The sequence below is a fragment of the Triturus cristatus genome, chromosome 11, assembly GCF_964204655.1.
Source record: "Triturus cristatus chromosome 11, aTriCri1.1, whole genome shotgun sequence".
NCBI classification, from domain to species: domain Eukaryota; kingdom Metazoa; phylum Chordata; class Amphibia; order Caudata; family Salamandridae; genus Triturus; species Triturus cristatus.
The window spans coordinates 144,596,154-144,615,241 of record NC_140594.1 but is presented as its reverse complement, the minus strand read 5'-3'; the positions used below and the strand labels follow the sequence as shown (position 1 = coordinate 144,615,241).

The window sequence follows — 19,088 nt, the reverse complement described above, 5'->3', positions numbered from 1 at the left end:
AAAATGTGTTTCTATGCTATATCACCCTTATTCTGAGAACTAAACCACAAGTAGGGGCTTCTGTTAAACATTGGCATCTTTTGGCAGAATTTTGTCTGCCCAGTCTGCTATTTGCATCATGTAGGAATTTGTAACCCGTGTTTTTTGTGGCTTTTGCAGCATATATACTATTGCGTGTAATCCAGAACTTTGAACTTCAGACTTTAATCTCTTCTTGAGACTGGCTGATTTTCCCAATTGATTGATTGATTAAAACCATATTATTGTGTAAAATTGTTTTGTCTTACTTTATTAATAGATTTTCCCTCCGACACTTATCTTTGCAAGGTAACGATAAGGCAGTCTTGTCTCAGAAGCAGGAAAAAGCCCCAGGCCTGGGTAGGGTGCCGGTGGACTTGTTACGCGCAGAGCCCAATATTTCGGTACCCTACATAAATCTAATTTCCAATGCCATAATCGCCAGTGCCTCAATCTCCCTTCATAGTAAGGGGTGCCAGGGAATTATCACCTTATTACTCTCCTCGATAATATCCACAAAATCTTTGCTAAGCAAGTATTAAATAAGCCCATTCATTGGATTAAAGAAAATTACATTTTAAGTCATTACCGGGCAGGTTTTAGGGATAAAACTGGTATTGTTGAAAAGGGGTTTCAATTTTTAAGGATCGAATGGAAGACGGTTGGCAATGGAGCATCTACTGTTCTTCTGTACTGCATATTCTATACCCAGGTCTAATTCAGTTGTCCTGCTATGCTAGATTATGGGTTTATCAGAGAGGAAAAACACTTTAGGAATATGCAAAACGTACTCGTGAATGCTCACTGTTTACTGTTTTCAAATTCCTTTATGCAGTGTGGCTAATAATAATAACAAAAATATTAGTGGCAGTGGGGCTAATAATAATAACACAAATATTAGAGAGCCTGTAACTGCTGCCTAAATGTACTCTTTTTACTATTTATTGTTTTATTCTAACTGATTTTATCCTTTTAATACAAGTTTTAACTTTTCTTAATGTATTTACATAAGTTCATGATGATGTCAAACAGTTTTTTTGTGTTTTGTTGATAGATTTTATTATCCAATCTAAGAATAAAGAAGGGTGCCTGGTGTTGGAAATTGCCCTTTTTGCAGGGTTACCCAACTTTTCTGCCTTCCTTCGCCTCTTTTTCTGACCTTGTTTATGTTGGCTTTAGGTCTCTGAGCACTTTACCATTGCTAATCAGTGCTAAAGTGCATATGCTCCTTCCCTAGAGATTTGTGTGTAATTGGTGTATACCTGATTGGGATATTTATTTTACTTGTACGTTCCTTGTAAAGTGGTATGCCATATTCCCAGGACCTCTAAATTAAATGCTAGTAGTGGACTGCAGCACTGATTGTGCCACCACAGAAGTAGCCTTTCAAACATGTCTCAGGCTGCCACTGCAGTGTCCATGTCTGCACTTTACTGCCACTTCAACTTGGCATTTAAAACTACTTGCCAAGCCTTAAACTCCACTTTTATTACCTATAAGTGACTGTTGTGCTGCAAGTGTTCTCCAAGGGCTTGTTGGCTTCTACCCTGTTCCTACAAGTTTAAAGGTCATCAAAGACTTTTTGCCATTCTGGTGCTGCTGTGGGACTCTGAGTTTGGCATCTGAAGCCTCCTCAGACTCTGCACTTCACTTCTCTAAAGACAAGCACTCCACCTTGGGAGGCAGACGCTCTGTGCCCTCCACATCCGCCCCCCGTAAGCGGAGACTCCAGACGAGAGCAGCACCTCGGACTGGGTGCTGAGCAGATCAGCTGTATTCCCTTCCAACGCATTGCCTGGGGAACCTGGAGTGTAGCCACTACACCATTCCCGCAGCAGCCGCCTTGGGCTGTCCGACGCCGGAGACCCGCTTCCCTTGTCCCTAGCGCCCGGAGCAGGGACGGATTCACAGCAGCCTTCTGAGGTCCCTGCTGCTTCCATGTTCCCCCTGACTGGCAGTGGAGTGGCCTCAGTAGTGAGCCGTGTTGTTCCAACTCCTCTGTTGTTTAGCAATACCATGATTGCCAGATACAATGCGAGTGTTCTTTTGGCACTCCAGAGTTTGCTTATCTTGACTTTTTGCCTACTTTAATCAAAACGCTTTGACCTCAAGTGTCTCTTCGACATTCAAGAACTATGGCACACCTTGATGCTTGGTATTCTTTGAATGTGTATCTCTTGAGAAATATATGTGATATTTTTACCGTTTTAGTCTAGTTTTGCTAATAATACAGCCAACTATTTTTATAACCCTGTGTGGAGTCTCTTTGTGGTGTATTCATTGTATTACTGTGTGTATGTTTGTGTGTGTGTGTGCGTGTGTGTGTGTGTGTGTGTGTTGCACAAATACTTTACACATTGCCTCTTTAGATAAACCTGACTGCTCTGTCCTAAGCTACCAGAGGGTGAGCACATGTTATATTTTAGTGTGTACTTAGCTTACCCTGACTAGAGTGGTGGTTCCTGCCTGGCTTGGTGCATACCTCAGCCAACCATGAATTCCATTTCTAACACCTATGATTCTGGCTTTTGACAGTGGGTGAGTCATCTCCTAATGGTCACACAAAAGGCAAGGCGTTGATGAATGTGACACCATTTACCACCACTGTAGTCTTTGATCCATTTCTGCAGATTAGACTTGCCTCAGAACCATTTGTTTTCTCAAGATGGTCCTATGCTTGGCCCTCGAGACTGATGAGCATTTGGGCATAGATACCGAACTGAAGGCGATGGAATTTTATTATAGGGTCAAGTGGTTTCCTATATGCAATACTATGAGTACATTAGGGCATCCATGCCATCCATTCATTTATGGATTACGCCTAACTCCAGGTCCTAGTGTACAATGGGTAGCAGTCAATATTTCAAGTACTGCGCAGGTTCTGTGAAAAAATATTACCACAAAAATATGAATATGAATTTTGAGGTCTCGGATAGTGTTGACCAGTGAGTCTACTATAGTGAGACAAAAAAAATGAAGTGGCATTCAGCCCCAGACTCAAATAAAGCAGCGTAAGCAGAATACATTGTCACTTCTTAAGGGGAACAACGGCTGCAAAGTGGTATTATGGTTACAGGTAAAGTGTTTTTTAGAGCAGTACATAAAGGTAGTTAAATAAAATAAATTTTATGTAAGACACCAATAAATTTATGGAATGATAAGATAGCTAGACCTAGGCTCAGAATGGCTACTATCTAACCATAAATGGCTATGGCTACGGCCTTCTTGAGTGAAACCCGCAAGCACAGCAAACGTGGCCTCTACATTAGGAACATAAAGTGTATACACAGTATCCTGCGAGAAAGAGCGACAGTAGGAGGCAGGAGGTTATAATGCTGCTTGTTATGGAGCAGTAGAATTGACTTAATTAATTATCAAATGGCAGAGTCTTACCAGCGGTTGCCCATTACCTAAAGGATGGTAAAGTGAAAAGAGAATTAGGCCTTGCAGGTACATAACCAGGGGCGTAGCTTAGTCAATAAGTTTGGGTGGGTGTGAGCTTCAGATATTCCAACAATGGCGCTGGCATAGAATGTTAAAATACATTACACAACAAGCAGGCCGCATGAGAGGGGCTAAAGAGGCAGTGTAAAGGGAGGCGAATGAGGATTGGTAGGGGTACTAACTGAAAGAAAACACATTATTTTGTTAAATACCCAAACATTGTTACAACATTTCAAAACAGAGAGGGAAATGTGTGTGTGCGTTTCTGTCTGTGAGTCAATAAAGATTCCAGTTGCAATCCAACAGACACCTCATCATATCCGACTGAAAGCACCTGTACCCAACTATTTAGCAGAAAGTACATTTATTAGGGGGAGTAACCCTCTCCTGAAGCTACGCTGCTGTGCTGAAAACAACATAGTCAGTATGAGAGAGACAATAATATTTGGTACGAGATTGAAACCGGCAGCAGTTTACTAGGAAGGCAACAAGGGTTTGTGAGCCATCAGATTATGACCACTATGATTGGCAAAAGTGGGAGGCTCATGAGGCTGTCAACAAGAGCTACATTCTTTCAGTCGGTGTGAGCTTCAGGTTTCTTACAATAAGTGACTTCAGGTCATGTTGAGAAGGAACAGACAGAGTAAAAAGGTGTAGATGGAATTGGATAAAGGCATGGATTTCTGATTGCAAGAGCAGTAAGCACTCAATTGTGGCTGAGTGTCTGATGCAATAAGTGGCAGAAGGCCACTTATCAGACGCAAGGAGCTTGGGTTGCCCAGTTTGGGCATTTATTGGGCAGGCATGACTTTCAGATTTGCTACAAAGATCAGAAATGTCAATGGTCTTGGGGAAAACTTGAAGGGAAATCTGAGGACTCAGTATGGATTAATGTAGTCGATAAGTCCCACAGAGTGTCATAGTGAGATAGAGGGGTGGCTCCCAAAGACTTGACCCTGAACTGTCTGAAGTGGTTGGTGCAAAGAGGAAGCTGCACTGATATGGGATACTGGTGAATGTTGCACGGAGGTAGCTGGGTGCCGTTGGAAGGAGCAACTCACCAGGCATCTACATGCTCAGAGGTAGGGAGCTGAGGCAGACTTTCAGTCAGGAGAACAGGATGTTATCTCCTGTAGTGTCTGGAGCGGTTTCTTAGAACCATTATTTATATGTTTATCCCTTACGTCCTGTTCTCAAGTTCTTATTTCATTTTTGCCCTGTAGGTGTATGCACCTGTCCCATCGCATGTGGCCCTATCGCCCGCTATGGTGTGAACATTCTATTTTGACAGTTGGATGACAGTTTCTTCATGTATTGTAAATCATTGCTGAGTAATAAAGTATTTGCACTTATTCGTGCCTCATTACTACGTCTACCCACAGAAATATCTACCCAGAAAAACATTATTGACAGGTTCTATCTGCAGTACTTGTATATTAGTGTCAAGTGATTGATGGGAGATTGGATGTAAACATTTTTTGAGAGTATTTTGTGGTGGATATTTTTAGTCTATAATATTGCAAGTTTGTATACTTGAGGTTAATGCATTCACCCAAAAAGAGTTTTTTTACCACTTTAGAGTACGAGATGGTGACAGGAATAGTCCAGCTGGGCAAAAAGACTGAACTCCAGGCAGACTCCCAAAACAGGATTCCCCAGCTCAGCAACCAGTAAGATTGAGGGATTCATTCTACCCGGGAATCGGATAAAAATGGGAGAACTTAAAGGAGCTTCGGGACTGGTCCCTATGATGGGGCGGAGGCAGCTCGGCCTGTGTTGAAAGACAGAATAGATGGACACCACATACAGACATAGCATAATGTGTGTAGGCAGTTGAGAAGTGCTGCGGCTCTGTAATGAAAAAGAGTAGAGTAGGACTGTGCTGCACGTGTGTGTATGTGTGTGTGCGCGCGCACGTGTGGGTTTGTGTGTGTGTGTGCACGTGCGCGTGTGTGTGTTGCCGAAAGGACAATGTAATCACGCCAACACTATGTGTGGACAGTACAGTAGGCCACCATTGTAGGTCATCTGAGTGAGTGTGGTACAGCAGTGCTGTACAGCACACTGTACAGCACAGAAAATGTGTGCATTAGACTCGGGTGACCAAATTGTTAGTGGGTTTCAGGTCGGGGTTGTAGGAGTAGCTTCGTTGACGCAATTTCATAGCTCCGGAGCAGCCTCACGACTGTCAGTGTCTAACAAAAACAACATATGACCTAGATATAATCACATAGAGAAGTGTGAAAAGAACATTTAAAAGTGATTTTTTCAACTGTAGCTCCACCTGCATCTTTGCCGCATACTATTGGATGTATGCACTTACTGAAAGTGTCATTTTAAAGAAAATGCCAGGAATCAGCACTGGTCCCTGCTAGGAGTCAGTTCTGATCCTTCTCAGGAGTCGACACTGGTCTTTGGCAGGAGTCCACAGTGGTCTCTGACAAAAGCTGGCACTGGTCCTTGACAAGAATCCGCACCGGTCCCTGCTAGGAGTCGACACTGGTCTTTGGCAGAAGTCCACAGTGGTCTCTGACAAGAGCTAGCATTGGTCCTTGACAGGAATTAGCACTGGTCCCTGCCAGGAGTCAGTTATGATCCTTTTCAGGAGTCGGCACAGGTCACTGCCAGGAGTCAACAGTGGTTCCCACCAACAGTCAGTTCTGATCCTTATCAGGAGTTGGCACAGGTCACTGCCAGGAGTCGACACTGGTTCCTGCCAGGAGTCAGTTCTGATCGTTCTCAGGAGTCAACACTGTCCCTGCCAGGAATCAGTTCTGATCCTTCTCAGGAGTCAACACTGGTCCCTGCCAGGAGTCAGTTCTGATAAGGATAAGTACTGGCTCCTGGCAGTGACCTGTGCTGACTCCTGATAAGGAGAATTACTGGCTCCCGGCAGGGACCAGTGCTGATTCCTGGCAGTGACCTGTGCCGACTCCTGGCAGTGACCTGTGCCGACTCCTGGCAGTGACCTGTGCCGACTCCTGATAAGGAGAAGTACTGGCTCCGGACAGGGATTAGTGCTGATTCCTGGTAGTGACCTGTGCTGACTCCTGGCAGTGACCTGTGCCGACTCCTGATAAGGAGAAGTACTGGCTCCGGGCAGGGATTAATGCTGATTCCTGTGAAGGACCAGTGCCAGCTCTTGTCAGAGACCACTGTGGACTCCTGCCAAAGACCAGTGTTGACTTCTAGCAGAGACCAGTGCTGATTCCTGGCAGTGACCTGTGCCGACTCCTGGCAGTGACCTGTGCTGACTCCTGATAAGGAGAAGTACTCGCTCCCGGCAGGGACCAGTGCTGATTCCTGGTAGTGACCTGTGCTGACTCCTGGCAGTGACCTGTGCCGACTCCTGATAAGGAGAAGTACTGGCTCCGGGCAGGGATTAATGCTGATTCCTGTGAAGGACCAGTGCCAGCTCTTGTCAGAGACCACTGTGGACTCCTGCCAAAGACCAGTGTTGACCCCTAGCAAGAACCAGTGCTGATTCCTTGCAGTGGCCTGTGCCGAATCCTGATAACAAGAAGTACTGGCTCCTGGCAAGGACCAGTGCTGATTCCTGACAGAAACCGGTGACAACTCCTTCTTCATCCTCTAACACCAGTTTAGTCTCTAGAAACTGAAGGTGCTCTTCAAATTTATTCTTTGAAACTAAGCTCACCTTTTCTCCTTGTTTCTGACATTTGATTCCACACGAAGAAAAAGAAAAACAAGACCGTACAGGCATTCTGGCGCTCCCATCCAAAGGGAGCTACTTAAACTTGCCTTACCCTAGACATGCCCCTAACTCCTACATCTGCAGTATTTTGATTTAAAAATTACTCATCTTACTCTTGACTCCAAACTGAAATACTAGGCTGTCCAAAGACGTCCGCTCCAATTTGCATTAATTGTATATAAATATACAGTTCATGAATATCCTGAAAGAGTTGTGTGGATACTCCACTCCTAGACTTACATTGGACACCCCACAGGGGAAAACGTTTATTAAAGGTATCTTTGTTTCTAAAACACACAGGAACATTAGGCCAATTAAGTACAAAAAACTTAATAAAAACCTACATGTATTAATGAATATCATCTAGGATATGCACGGAGCTCGTTTAATGCAAATCATATATTCTCATAATTATTCATATAATTGTATTTTAATACAGTTCTTTACATTCACTTGAAGGTTATTAAAGTCCAATATCTAGAGATCTGTTGAGTTTTAAGGATTTGCTCTTTAGGATGTGGTACCAGGATATCCTCCGTATATTTCAGAGCACAAATATCATATCTTAGGTATTGTCTAAAAGAATATTGCCTCATGGGAGTTAATACCAGGAAACGTCTGTTCTGTAGCAGATGTGTCAACTCACTGCATCATCCTACCATTTTACAGACTGAAGAAAGAATCGTAGAGTTTGATTTTCTGTTATTTTCTCCTCAGCACAGTGTAAGCGCCTTGAAGGCGGGTTGGACAAATTGAAGGAAGCCAGTCTTCAATTGGTTGAGCTGAACCAGAAACTTGCAGATCAAAAAGTTGTTCTTGCAGAGAAGTCTGCGGCATGCGAAGCCTTGTTGGAGGAAATATCTGTTAATACTGCTGTGGGTAAGGATGACAATATTATTATTGCACGTTTTTTTAAACAAATGTTACATCTTTAAGTATACCACAAAAATGCCAACAGTGCAAAACTGGTTCAGCGCAATGTTATTGATTGCGATAGTACAAACTGCATTAGCACATTGGGTTAAATCAACAGCATGTTTGTTCAACGTAGCTACTGAGAAATGATTGATGAAAGTACAGGTGGCAGATGTCAGAGATATACGCCTCATACATTCATTGTACATTTTCACGGTTTAGCAGAATATGCTGAATGCTATGAATGAAATGTTTGAGATTGTGCCACATTGTGGCATGAGTAACAAAAGCATATATGGTACTGTAACCCCATAAGATAAATCATTTAAAAAAACACTAAGAGCGCACACACGCATTTAGTTTGCTTCTCCTTCACCAGAGTTGTCAGGACAACTCTTGAGTAGAGAATGACAAGTACTTGTAGTCCACTATCTATCTTCTTTCTGATACTCGGTTGAATCCCATTGGAGATGCATTGAATGTTCACCTTGCCTGACTATGACCCTTGACCTCTCCCATTCAGTTCCCCTGCGCTTGCCCCCACCCTATATACCCATAAGAGTGTAAGTTACAAGCTGTACAGACTCAACGGCTCCCTGTCAACAGCCTCTTTTCGCCTCAAGACCTCAGTCACTTCATTTAGTTTCTAATTTGTGACTGATTACAGCTGAGGAGAAGAAGAAGCTGGCTCTGGAGAAAGCCCTGGAGATTGAGGAGCAGAACAAAGTCATTGCTGTGGAGAAAGAGGACGCCGAGAGTGCTCTGGCCGAGGCTATGCCCATATTAGAAGCCGCAAAACTGGAACTGCAGAAGCTCGACAAGTCGGATGTGACGGAGATCAGGTAAATCAGGCATGGATGTTCCCTCACAGTAATTGGCGCATGGATAACAATGTTGCAAGTGGAAGAGGCGTCCATTTCCTGAGAATGTAGTCGGAATTGCAATCGTAATGTTGATAGCGCCATTGGGTACAATGTAGCAGTGGTGAGGTATAAACTTGCTGTTGCCAATTTTTTTATGCAAGTCTACAACTTCGGAGTCTCCCTCGCTTCAGAGATTTGTGTATTAAGCAGGGGATTGAGAGAGGGGACAGTTATTGGCTTTAGAAAACAATGAGGCTTTCCTCAGTCTCCCTGTGGTTCACAGTGTGCCTCGAAAGCCAAAGCTGCGGAACTGGTTGGGCTGGAGGGAAATTCTCTACGCCTTCTGTGCCTTCCTCTGCCTTCCCAAACAAAAGCAGTTTGACAGAGTCAAGGGGTGAAGCAATGGCTACATCTCTCCATGTTTGTCAGTTATTACTGTGGGAGTAGCTGAAAAACAAGCACATCAGGAGCTGGGAAAAGAGGGAGGAGGTACATGGAACTGTGACGTTTATTTAAAGCCCCCACTCCCTCCCCCATGTCTCTCAGGAGGCTTTATTTTAATGATGGCATTCCACCCATATGGGGAGTAATGGATTCCAATAAGCTTCTAGTCACTGTGGGCCATACCAGCCATTAAAGGCCCGTTCCCTTGTTATTGGCTGCAACAAACATTTAATGACGCGCACAGCTGCAAAGAACTATAAGACATTATTATTTGTCAGCCTTGCCGCTTTCTGGCACTACAAACTGTGACTCTCACCCCTTCACTTCCACATCCTCTCACCCACTCCCTTTCCCTTTCCCATCCTACCTCCTCCTCTGAACACTTCCTTTTCTCTTCCATAATACCTCTCTTCTTCCCCTTTCTTCCCTCCCTTCCCTCATACTCACAGGATGGCGAACTTGATTCCAACTCTGACTGTCTGGAAGGAGAGGGTAGGAGAGAGAAGGATAAAGAGGAATACAATTCACCACATGTATATGCTATTAGTCTGGCTATAACACTAGTTGTTGACTAGCTTTTCTAATATTGGAACCCTATGGAATCACTGAGATTTAGAAAGTGTAGCCTTTTTGCCATAGTGAACACTGGCACACTTGTATTTTAACTCATTACAAATTACTCCTCAAATATGGAATAGGGACCATGGAAGTATATAAGAAACCTGTAGTACACACTTAAACTTCGTTTCTGCTTTTGATATTGAAACAATGTTTTTGCACAATAATTTAAAATCAGCCTTGATTCATTTCCCTCGTGACAGAGTTAATAAAATATTTAGCAATGTAAAGAAAACAACTTAATGGCAAGTGGCTGTGAATCGGAGGCTTATACTATCATCAGGGGGCAGGCTTATCAGACGTTTTTGAATGGGTGAGGTAAAAAAAAAAAAAATGCAATGCAGGTACCACTTCTTATGCTTGTGCCAGGTGATCCACACTATAAATAAATGATCTTCAGTAGAAGAGAACAGGTAGTCTGTGTTTTTCTATACAGCTTCTGGTACCAACTAGTGGCATTTCTGCCCCCCCCTGCCCCCCCCTTTGTGATAGTCCTGTCGGGGGTGGGGGTGGTGGTGGGGGGAGGGTCTAATAGTCACCGGAAACCCAAATTGTGTTGTATACATGTAATTAAAAATAGCCCTTAATTCATTTTTTTTTTTTTTTACTTAATATGAACGTTTCATACCTTGCCTCCAGCAGGAAGCTACCTACTGAGCAATATAGAGTAAAGTAGTGTGATATTTGGTTGCCCTTCGTGAAATTAACATATTTTTTTTAATGTTTAGTCAATTGTTCTTTAGGTTAGGTTTGTTTTTAACAAGCAATTTCTCCCCTTTTAAGAGTTAGTTTTAGAGTAATTTCTTGTTTGCAGATGCACAACTTTTTGACAGCTCTGATAGATCGGATCACTGATGTTTCTTTGTAATGTGAGCAGGTCAGAAAGAACAGAATGCTGAAGTAACAAATACATATTGGCATTAGTTCTTTGAATTATTATGAAGAAACCAAGTAATACATATGTGACGCTATTGAGTATATTTCGAAGGTGAAATTATTTGAGTACCACAGGATGAAGAATGTACTCTTTGTATTAGCTCTACAGAAGAGTTCTTCAAAGTCAGTCCTGGTGGGCTGAATCCATGCCAGTGTTTTAGCATATCTCCATTTAGATAGCTGTAGTTATCTTAAAACTCTTGCATGGGTCCTGCTGTCCCGGACCGAATTTGAAGAACCCTGCTTTACAGCATAAAGGTCCACAAGCTTCCCTACCTTGGAAGCCACTGCCATTCCCTAGAACCAGACCTTCACAGAATTCCAAGTCCCACCAAGATTCCCCTGACAAACTAAGGGGCATATTTACAACAAGGCGATAAAAATTTATCGCCGCTTTAGCGGCCGTTTTCGGCCGAAAAGCAGCGATAATTTTATCGCTATATTAGCAAGGCCACGCTAACGCGTGAAAACTTGCTTTAGCGTGGGGATGTCTAACGCCCAGCTTTGCATCTCTAATGAGATGCAAAGTGGGCATTCCTGACCTGACATGATAGGAGAAATGTCGCTAAGCGACATTTCTCCTATCATCAAGCCCCACGCTATGAAGCATAGCGTCAGGAAAAGTAGCGATAACACCTGTTATCGCTACTTTCCTAACACCTGCTTCAGGACTGACTTAGCCATGATATCCTATGGAAGGTGGATATCATGGCTAAGTTTGTGAGTCCCTATCAACTAGCTAACGTGAGATTATCGCTGGGTTTCCAGCGATAATCTCACGTTAGCTAGTTAGTGCTAGGATTTTTATCGCTGATGAGATAAGTGTTGCTAATAGCACGCTATCTCAGCGATAAAAATCGGCGCTAGCCGGCGATAATTATCCGAGCGCTAAGTGCACTCAGCGATAATTTTCGCCGGTTGTTGTTGATATGCCCCTAAGACCTCCCCCCTTCTTCTCATTTACCTAACATTACCATACATATCTGATAGAGACTTCTAACTGCATATTCCTTCCCTTTGAATTTCCCAGGCATCAGGCGGGATCTGGAAATGTTTGCTGAGCAATACACCTTGTGCGCGCCTTCAGGTGGCTCCTTTCGGCTCAGCGTGATGTCGTCGGCGTTGTTAGCGTTGGCTATGAAGTCGTGGTACCCATATAGACACCACACAGGCGTGCGGATGTCAGTTCTTTTCTTTCCGCACAAGTTAAGCACCGATCTGGGAAGAGCTACCCCTCTGTCGCTTTTTGACAGGCTTTTTTTGACTTTTTGTCGACTTCCAAGACTTTTTCCATAATGTGCGATGGATGTTATCGCGGAAGAAAGGATTTAAGCCATGCGGGGCCTGTCCCTGCATGATGTTGGTCACCGATCCTTACCTCTTCTGCCTCTGGTGTCTCGACCATGATCCGAAGTCGCGCTCAGGCTGTCGGGCAATGGCGCCTAAGACTTTACAGGAGCAGGCTTTGAAGCTCCTTGTGGCCCAGCAGCCGACACCGTCAAACGAGACTCTGTGGAGGTCCCGGTCTCGATCAAGGAAGAGGAGGTTGCGGGACCGCTCTCGGAGCCTAAAGTCCTCTGCGTCCCACTCGAGGTCATCGGGCCACTCAGGAAGAGGCACAAGAAGAAGAAGTAGTTCAACTTCTCCAGATACTGGCATGCTCTGCCAAATGTGGCTACGGAGGAGGGGGCATCTTCTGCCTTGGTGGTTGAGAGAGCAGTCGAAGTCCTTGGACTGGAGCTGCCCTCAGTGGAGGTCAGGACTAATCTCCTGATTGAAATGCTTCAGCCTGGGGCTTCCACCTCAGAACCCCTTCTTCCTTATGAAGCACTTACTGGCACGTGGTCCAAGCTTAGCACGGGGCTGCTGTAAATAGTACAATTGCCCGCCGCCATCACCCAGCTCAGGGCGACCCAAAGTTCCTCAGTCAACACCCCACCCCAGAAAGCTTGGTGGTGCGGGCCTCTTCGTCACAGGGCACGTTCCCTTCCACTCCTCCGGATAGGGAATCCAAGAGGCTGGATTTATTTGGAAAGAAATTGTTTTCTTCCGCCAGTCTGGCATTCTGGTCGGTGACTACTGCATGCTATTGTGCCGTTTCTCCCACTCCCTGTTGCTCAAGTGCTGCCACAAGTCCCGGAGGTGGTCGGTCTGTGCTCTCTCAGGCAGTTAAGGATGGGAGAGATGCAGCAAAATTCACCATAAGGTGTGGCCTTCATATGGCGGATTCGCTGGGAGGATCGATTTCCACAACAGTGACCTTGAGACGCCACGCCTAGCTGAGGACAACTGGCTTCTCGGGTGATGTCCAGGCAAATCTGATTCAAATGCCCTTTACCTGTGGTTCAAGGTAGACCATGAGCATTTTCAATTCACCGTGATCCCCTTTGGCCTTACCAGTGCCCTTTGGGTGTTCACCAAGGTGATGGCGGGGGTCGCAGCTCATCTGCACAGGTTAGGGTGTCAGTCTTCCCCTACCTCGATGACTGGCTGTTGAAAGCATCCTCGCCCCAGGAAGTTGTCTACCACCTTCAGACTATGGCGAACATCCTGTATTCACCGGGGTTCTCTATAAACGTGCCAAAGTCACACCTGACTCCTTCTCAGAGCTGTTCTGGACACAGTACAGTTTCGGGTCTATCCTCCCAAGCAGCAAGACAAGGATATTGAGGTTATGATTCTGATGTTTCGGCCTCTATCCTGGTTTTTGGTAAGATTGACTCTGAGGCTATTGGGCCTCATGGCCTCCTGTTGGTAAAGCATGCCAGGTGGCGTATGTGGGCTCTGCATTGGAACTTGAAGTTCCATTGGGCACAGCATCAGGGAAATCCCACCAATATGGTTCAGATCTCGGAAAAGGAACTGCGAAAGATCTGCAGTGGTAGTTGACGAATTGCGATTGAGTCAATGGCAGACCCCTCTTCCTTTCCCAACCAGATCTCCCTGTTGTGACAGTTGCGTCACTTCTGGTATGGGGCGGCCATCTGGGAGAGTTGGCGATCAGGGGATACTGGTCTCTGGCAGAGTCGGGGGTCCACATACATTTGTTGGAGTTACGAGCGATTCGTTAGCATTGAAAGCATTTCTTCCCTATGTCAAAGGGAAGTTGGTGTAGGTATTCACGGCAACACCACCACCATGTGGTACTGCCCACAAGCAGGGCAGGGTGAACCGTTTGTTGGGAGGCCCTGCGTCTCTGGATGTGGCTGGAACAGCAGGGCATAACCCTGGTGGTTCTACACCTGGCAGGTTCTCTAAATGCCAGGGCGGACGTACCGAGCCGTCGATGCATAGCAGATCACAAATGGCATCTCCAGTCAGAGGTGGCGCACAGTCTCTTTCAGCAGTGGGAAGAACCTTGGCTAGATTTGTTCGCCTCCAAAGCGAACGCACAGTGTCAGCGGTATTGCGCGCTGGAGTTTCCAAGGTGGCTATCACTCAGCGATGCTTTTTGTTGTGCGTGGAGCTCAGGCGTGCTGTACGCCTTTCCGCCCATATCACTCCTGCCCAGGGTTCTGAAGAAAATCAGGAGTGACCAGACACAAGTCATTCTTGTGGCTCCAGACTGGGCGTGGCTCCAGACTGGGCGAGGACAGTCTGGTATCCAGAGCTTATGAAAATGTGCATTGATCTTCCGATCAGGCTGCCTCTTTGGGAGGATCTTCTTTCACAGCAGCAGGGGAGGATTCTCCACCCAAACCTGTCAACTCTGTGCTTCCCTGCGTGGAGATTGAGCAGCAGCAGTTGATGGCTTTTGACCTTCCTCCCAAAGTATGTAACGTTATATTGGTAGCCAGGCGGCCCTCCACTAAGACGGTATACACCTGCCGTTGGCAGAAATTTGTATTATACTCTACAGAAAGGTCTATTGACCCTCTTTCTGCTTCTCTTCCCACTGTCTTTATATTCATTCTAACCCTTGCCCAGCAGGGTTCTGCTTTGGTAACTTTCAAGGGTTACCTCTCTGCTCTTTCTGCATTTTTTTTCTGCCAGGCTAGCCCTCTCTCTAAGTCTGCGATTGTACATAGGTTTCTAAAAGGGCTGGCTCACTTGTTTCCACCCATGCCCTTTGTCAGGCCTTAATTTGTTTCTCACCTCCATAATGTGTGTTCCCTTCGAGCTTTTACATAATTGCCCCCCTTTGTAGTGGTGGTTACATCTGCCCGTAGGATGAGTGAGTTGCAGGCGTTATCTTGCACGCCTCCCTAAGTCTTTTCCAGATAAAGTGGTGCTTCGCACCCGGGCTTCCTTTTTAGCAAAGGTTGTGCCTCCATTCCATCTGGGTCAATCCACCACGTTGCCCACCTTCTTTGCTCCCCCACATCCCTCTAAAGAGTAGGAGCTTCTCCACTGACTGGACCCAAAAAGAGCGGTGTCGTTCTACCTTGACCGCACTAAAGAGTTCCGGGTGGACACCAACTCTTGTGGGGTTTGTGGGAGCTAAGAAGGGAAGGGCAGTGCAAAAAAGGACCATCTCTTACTGGGTCGTTCTCTGCATCAAGATCTGCTATGCCCTGGCAAAAAAGCAGCCTCCTGAGGGATTAAGGGCAATTCCACTCGGGGAAAGGCTGCAACTACGGCCTTGGCTCAGGGTGTCCCAGTCCTGGACAATTGTCAGGCAGCAACATGTGCATCCTTGCACACGTTTGCCAAACACTACTGCCTGGACAGACAGGTCTGCATGGATCGACATTTTGCCCGTTCAGTCCTGCCGGACTTCCTAGTTTGAGGTATTGGTCCACAACCCACCGCTGAGATGATATGGCTTGGGTATCTAATTTAAAGGTAAGGAATCTGCAGCTAGAAGTCTCTATCAGATGACCAAGTTACTTAACTTCGGTAATGCATTTACTGGTAGAGAATCTATCAAGCTGCAGATTCCTTACAGCCCCACACAAGCCTCCCCGCCTTGCTTGTTGTAGGCCTAGGGTTACTCCCCCTTTCGGGGCCCTAGTTTTGCACACAACTACGGTCAGTTACTTCGTAGCTCTGCGCTTCTGGCGTGGAAACAACAAAAAGCTCTGACGTCTACTCGCCTGAGTGGTGCCTATATAGGTACCGCAACGTCATAACCGGCGCTAATGACGCCAATGACGTCACGCGGAGCCGAATTGTGCCACCCGACGGCACCCACAAGGGTTATTGCTCAGCAAACGTTTCCGGATCCAGCCTGATGCCCGGGAAATTCAAATGTAAGGAATCTGCATTTAGATAGATTCTCCACCAGATAATGCGTTACCGAAGGTAAGTAACTTGATCGTATAGTCACAGGGGCCCAAACTAACTTGACTGTTTTGAGGTCTAGACAGGGTCTGTGACTGCAAAAAGCAAGTTGCATTGTACAAAAGGTGCTTCCCGACTTACAAAGTGCACTTTGTGACTCACTACGAGTCAGATGATGAAAGGGGTGTGAAATGGGATGTTACCCTACTTATTCTGATTCTCAGTGCAATGTATTAATGCTTTGCAACTGCAGCCTTTCACACACAATGCCACTTACTTCTGTTGGCACTACAGGTGTTTTATGTTTGCTCCACACTACTGTAGTCTAACTCAACCACAATTTCCTTCACCCTTCCTACACTTCAAGGTACTTAAGACCTACTTTTCCATTAACAAACCAACCACAAATTCTTCACCTTAACATCATCACACACCTTCACATTCTATACTTTCCACTGTTCTATACTTCCCCTTCTTCATATGTCTTAATCACTTGCCTCTGCCATCTTGTTTTCACTCACCCACTTCCGATCCATCAGATCTGTTATCAGATCTGTTATTCCTCAGGCTCCAGTGGTGACGCGTGTTTATAGTATAGTCTCTGTGTTAAAGCAGTGTTTTGCAGCAACTCTTTCAACCGTTGAAGAAGAGTGAGAGCCGCGTCATTTTTCTGCTCTATTTGTAAATTTTAGAGTGGAACAAGTGAGAACAATGCAGAACCGGGAATATTGGAAGAAAGGGTTCAAAGCGTACTTCAGTGCTATAGAGGGGAACGTTTCTACATCTAAGAAGAACTGGCTCTCCTAAAGGACAATTTATATTTCTTCAGTAATGCTTTTTTGCAACCTGCATTATTCACCCGCCAGGATGTTCAACAACCCTGTCAGGTTCACTCCCACAGCAAAGATTTTGTGTTGCAGGTCTACCACCACAAGTGAAGGACCTCCAAACAGAGGATCTTGGGCATCACTCCACCCTGTTTGTACAATTAGTGGACCACCGTAGTAATGTTTGACATAATTTGCACCACCAGACCCTGTCAGAGGAAAGGAGGGCCGGCAAGCCAAGGTAGATGGCCTTTAGTTCCAATGCATTTATGTTCAGGCATGGTATTGCAGGCAAACTGCTGCCTCTTCCAGGTGGCTGCTGCTTCCCAGAGAGGAAGCATGCTCTACCACTGTAGCCTTTGAAGGACAGGTGTCCTCTGCAGCGGGGGTGCAGGGTTTGATTTCATCTTTCTTTGGGAGTGGTGACAGGGGTAGTCTGTAGGACCACTTTGCTCTCTCTCATTGGGTACTCGAGGGAGTGCGCTGGCTGTGCGGCACTTCATGGCGCACAGTCAGTATGCCTTCCAATGACTTGATCCCTCGGCATCCCTATTGGTAATATGGTGCAGAAGCAAAGGTTCGCCCTCATTTACATGGGCCAAGTACCCATGCAACCAAGGGGGCACCCCACTGAGAGCGCATGGGCACACAATAAACACCTGCTTGATCTGCATTATACAAAGGACTGTGGAAGTGGCTGCAGCCCATTTTGTAATATAAAAGCGGCCCATGAGTGCAACAGATTCTTGGAAACTTCCCATTGCTTCTCCAGGGGACTTACATAATGCAGACCTTATTCAAAATCTATAGCGTTCCCTTCATCTTCTCTGAATGGCCAGAGATTATTAATGCAGTATTCTCTACAAAGTCTTCTCTGTCCCATATTTTTTACAAGCAGCCTCATAAAGTAGCCTTCAGTAGTCACATTATTGTTTACAGTCACTCAAATCCAAACACCCCCTGAACCCAAAATAATGTACAGTATTCAATATCAAGATTCATTATCAAGAAAGCGAGTGAGAAATAGAACACTTGTTAAATTTTGGACTTTTTTTCTTGTACATCCTTAAAGCATATCAAAATGTAACGTTTAGGCCCTCATTATTAGTGGATTTCCACCTGGAGCGATAATTTTGGACCTATAATTGTGACGCACCTCTTAAAAGACACACCTCTTTAAAGAACACTACATCACAATGGAGTAACAATTCAATAACCAGCTACTTTTCCTATCAATCGTTAACTGAATGCTTGCTTTTGGCCCTGTACAGTGCTTTTTGTGGCTAGGCTCATGGTATACAAATGCACATACAAACATACCTAAAAGTGTTTCTGGCCCTGGAATTATTAGGCCCGCAAAATCTGGACCTGAGAATTCGGTGCCTGGAGACACAAGACCTCTCATAGACGGTGCTGGAACAGGGGCAGCAGCACAGCCCAGCCCCGACCGAGTCCTGCAGCAACATGTGAGAAGCAGACAGACTGAAGTCTACCCTAACTGCCCCGTACCACCAATGCACATCTTACCTTCTCCCAGCAGGAGGAAAATGTAAGGGGTTTTCTACCTGGAATGGAGAAAATGCATGTAAAAGGTTCCAGTATTTCTGGGTCTACAGTTATTCCCCATTCTGGGGAGAAAACTTGTTATCGCTGGAATTTGGTTAGGGAATACCAGCCAGAAATGGAAAATCCGGGCTGCCGATCTCCCCACACTAAATTACAGATATCTTGTAATGGGGACAATAGCGGGATCACTTCCACCAGGAACCCTTTTTGGTAAACCTCTCAATATTTCCCTATATATGCATCTAGGCATTACTTTATGCTTCCAGCCCTTGAGCTAGTCAATTTCTAACGGTGGTCTAGTAGTAGGCATTCAGGGGATAGAATGTTCAAATGGACTGACGGCTCAAAATTACCTAATATAACACTTATACATTTCTTTCTACAATATTGCATCCTCAAATTGTATGCAACCTCTAAAAAGCCTCCTCTGTATGCCCATGAAAATTGACTTATAATGATTGTTGCCTCTCCTTGTTTTTCAAAAGATCTCTTTTGTTACTCTCCATCCTTTGCAGACCT

At 45.3% G+C, this 19,088-nt stretch overlaps 1 protein-coding gene across 1 annotated transcript in view; it reads left to right on the top strand.

The window, feature by feature from the left end:
* DNAH10 (dynein axonemal heavy chain 10) overlaps nt 1-19,088 on the top strand; it is a 1,995,301-nt gene that overhangs the window by 1,580,268 nt on the left and 395,945 nt on the right. Inside the window, exons 56-57 of the mRNA XM_085636177.1 lie at nt 7,895-8,056; nt 8,760-8,934. Coding sequence (XP_085492303.1) covers nt 7,895-8,056; nt 8,760-8,934 — 337 coding nt within the window. The remainder of the gene's footprint in view (nt 1-7,894; nt 8,057-8,759; nt 8,935-19,088) is intronic.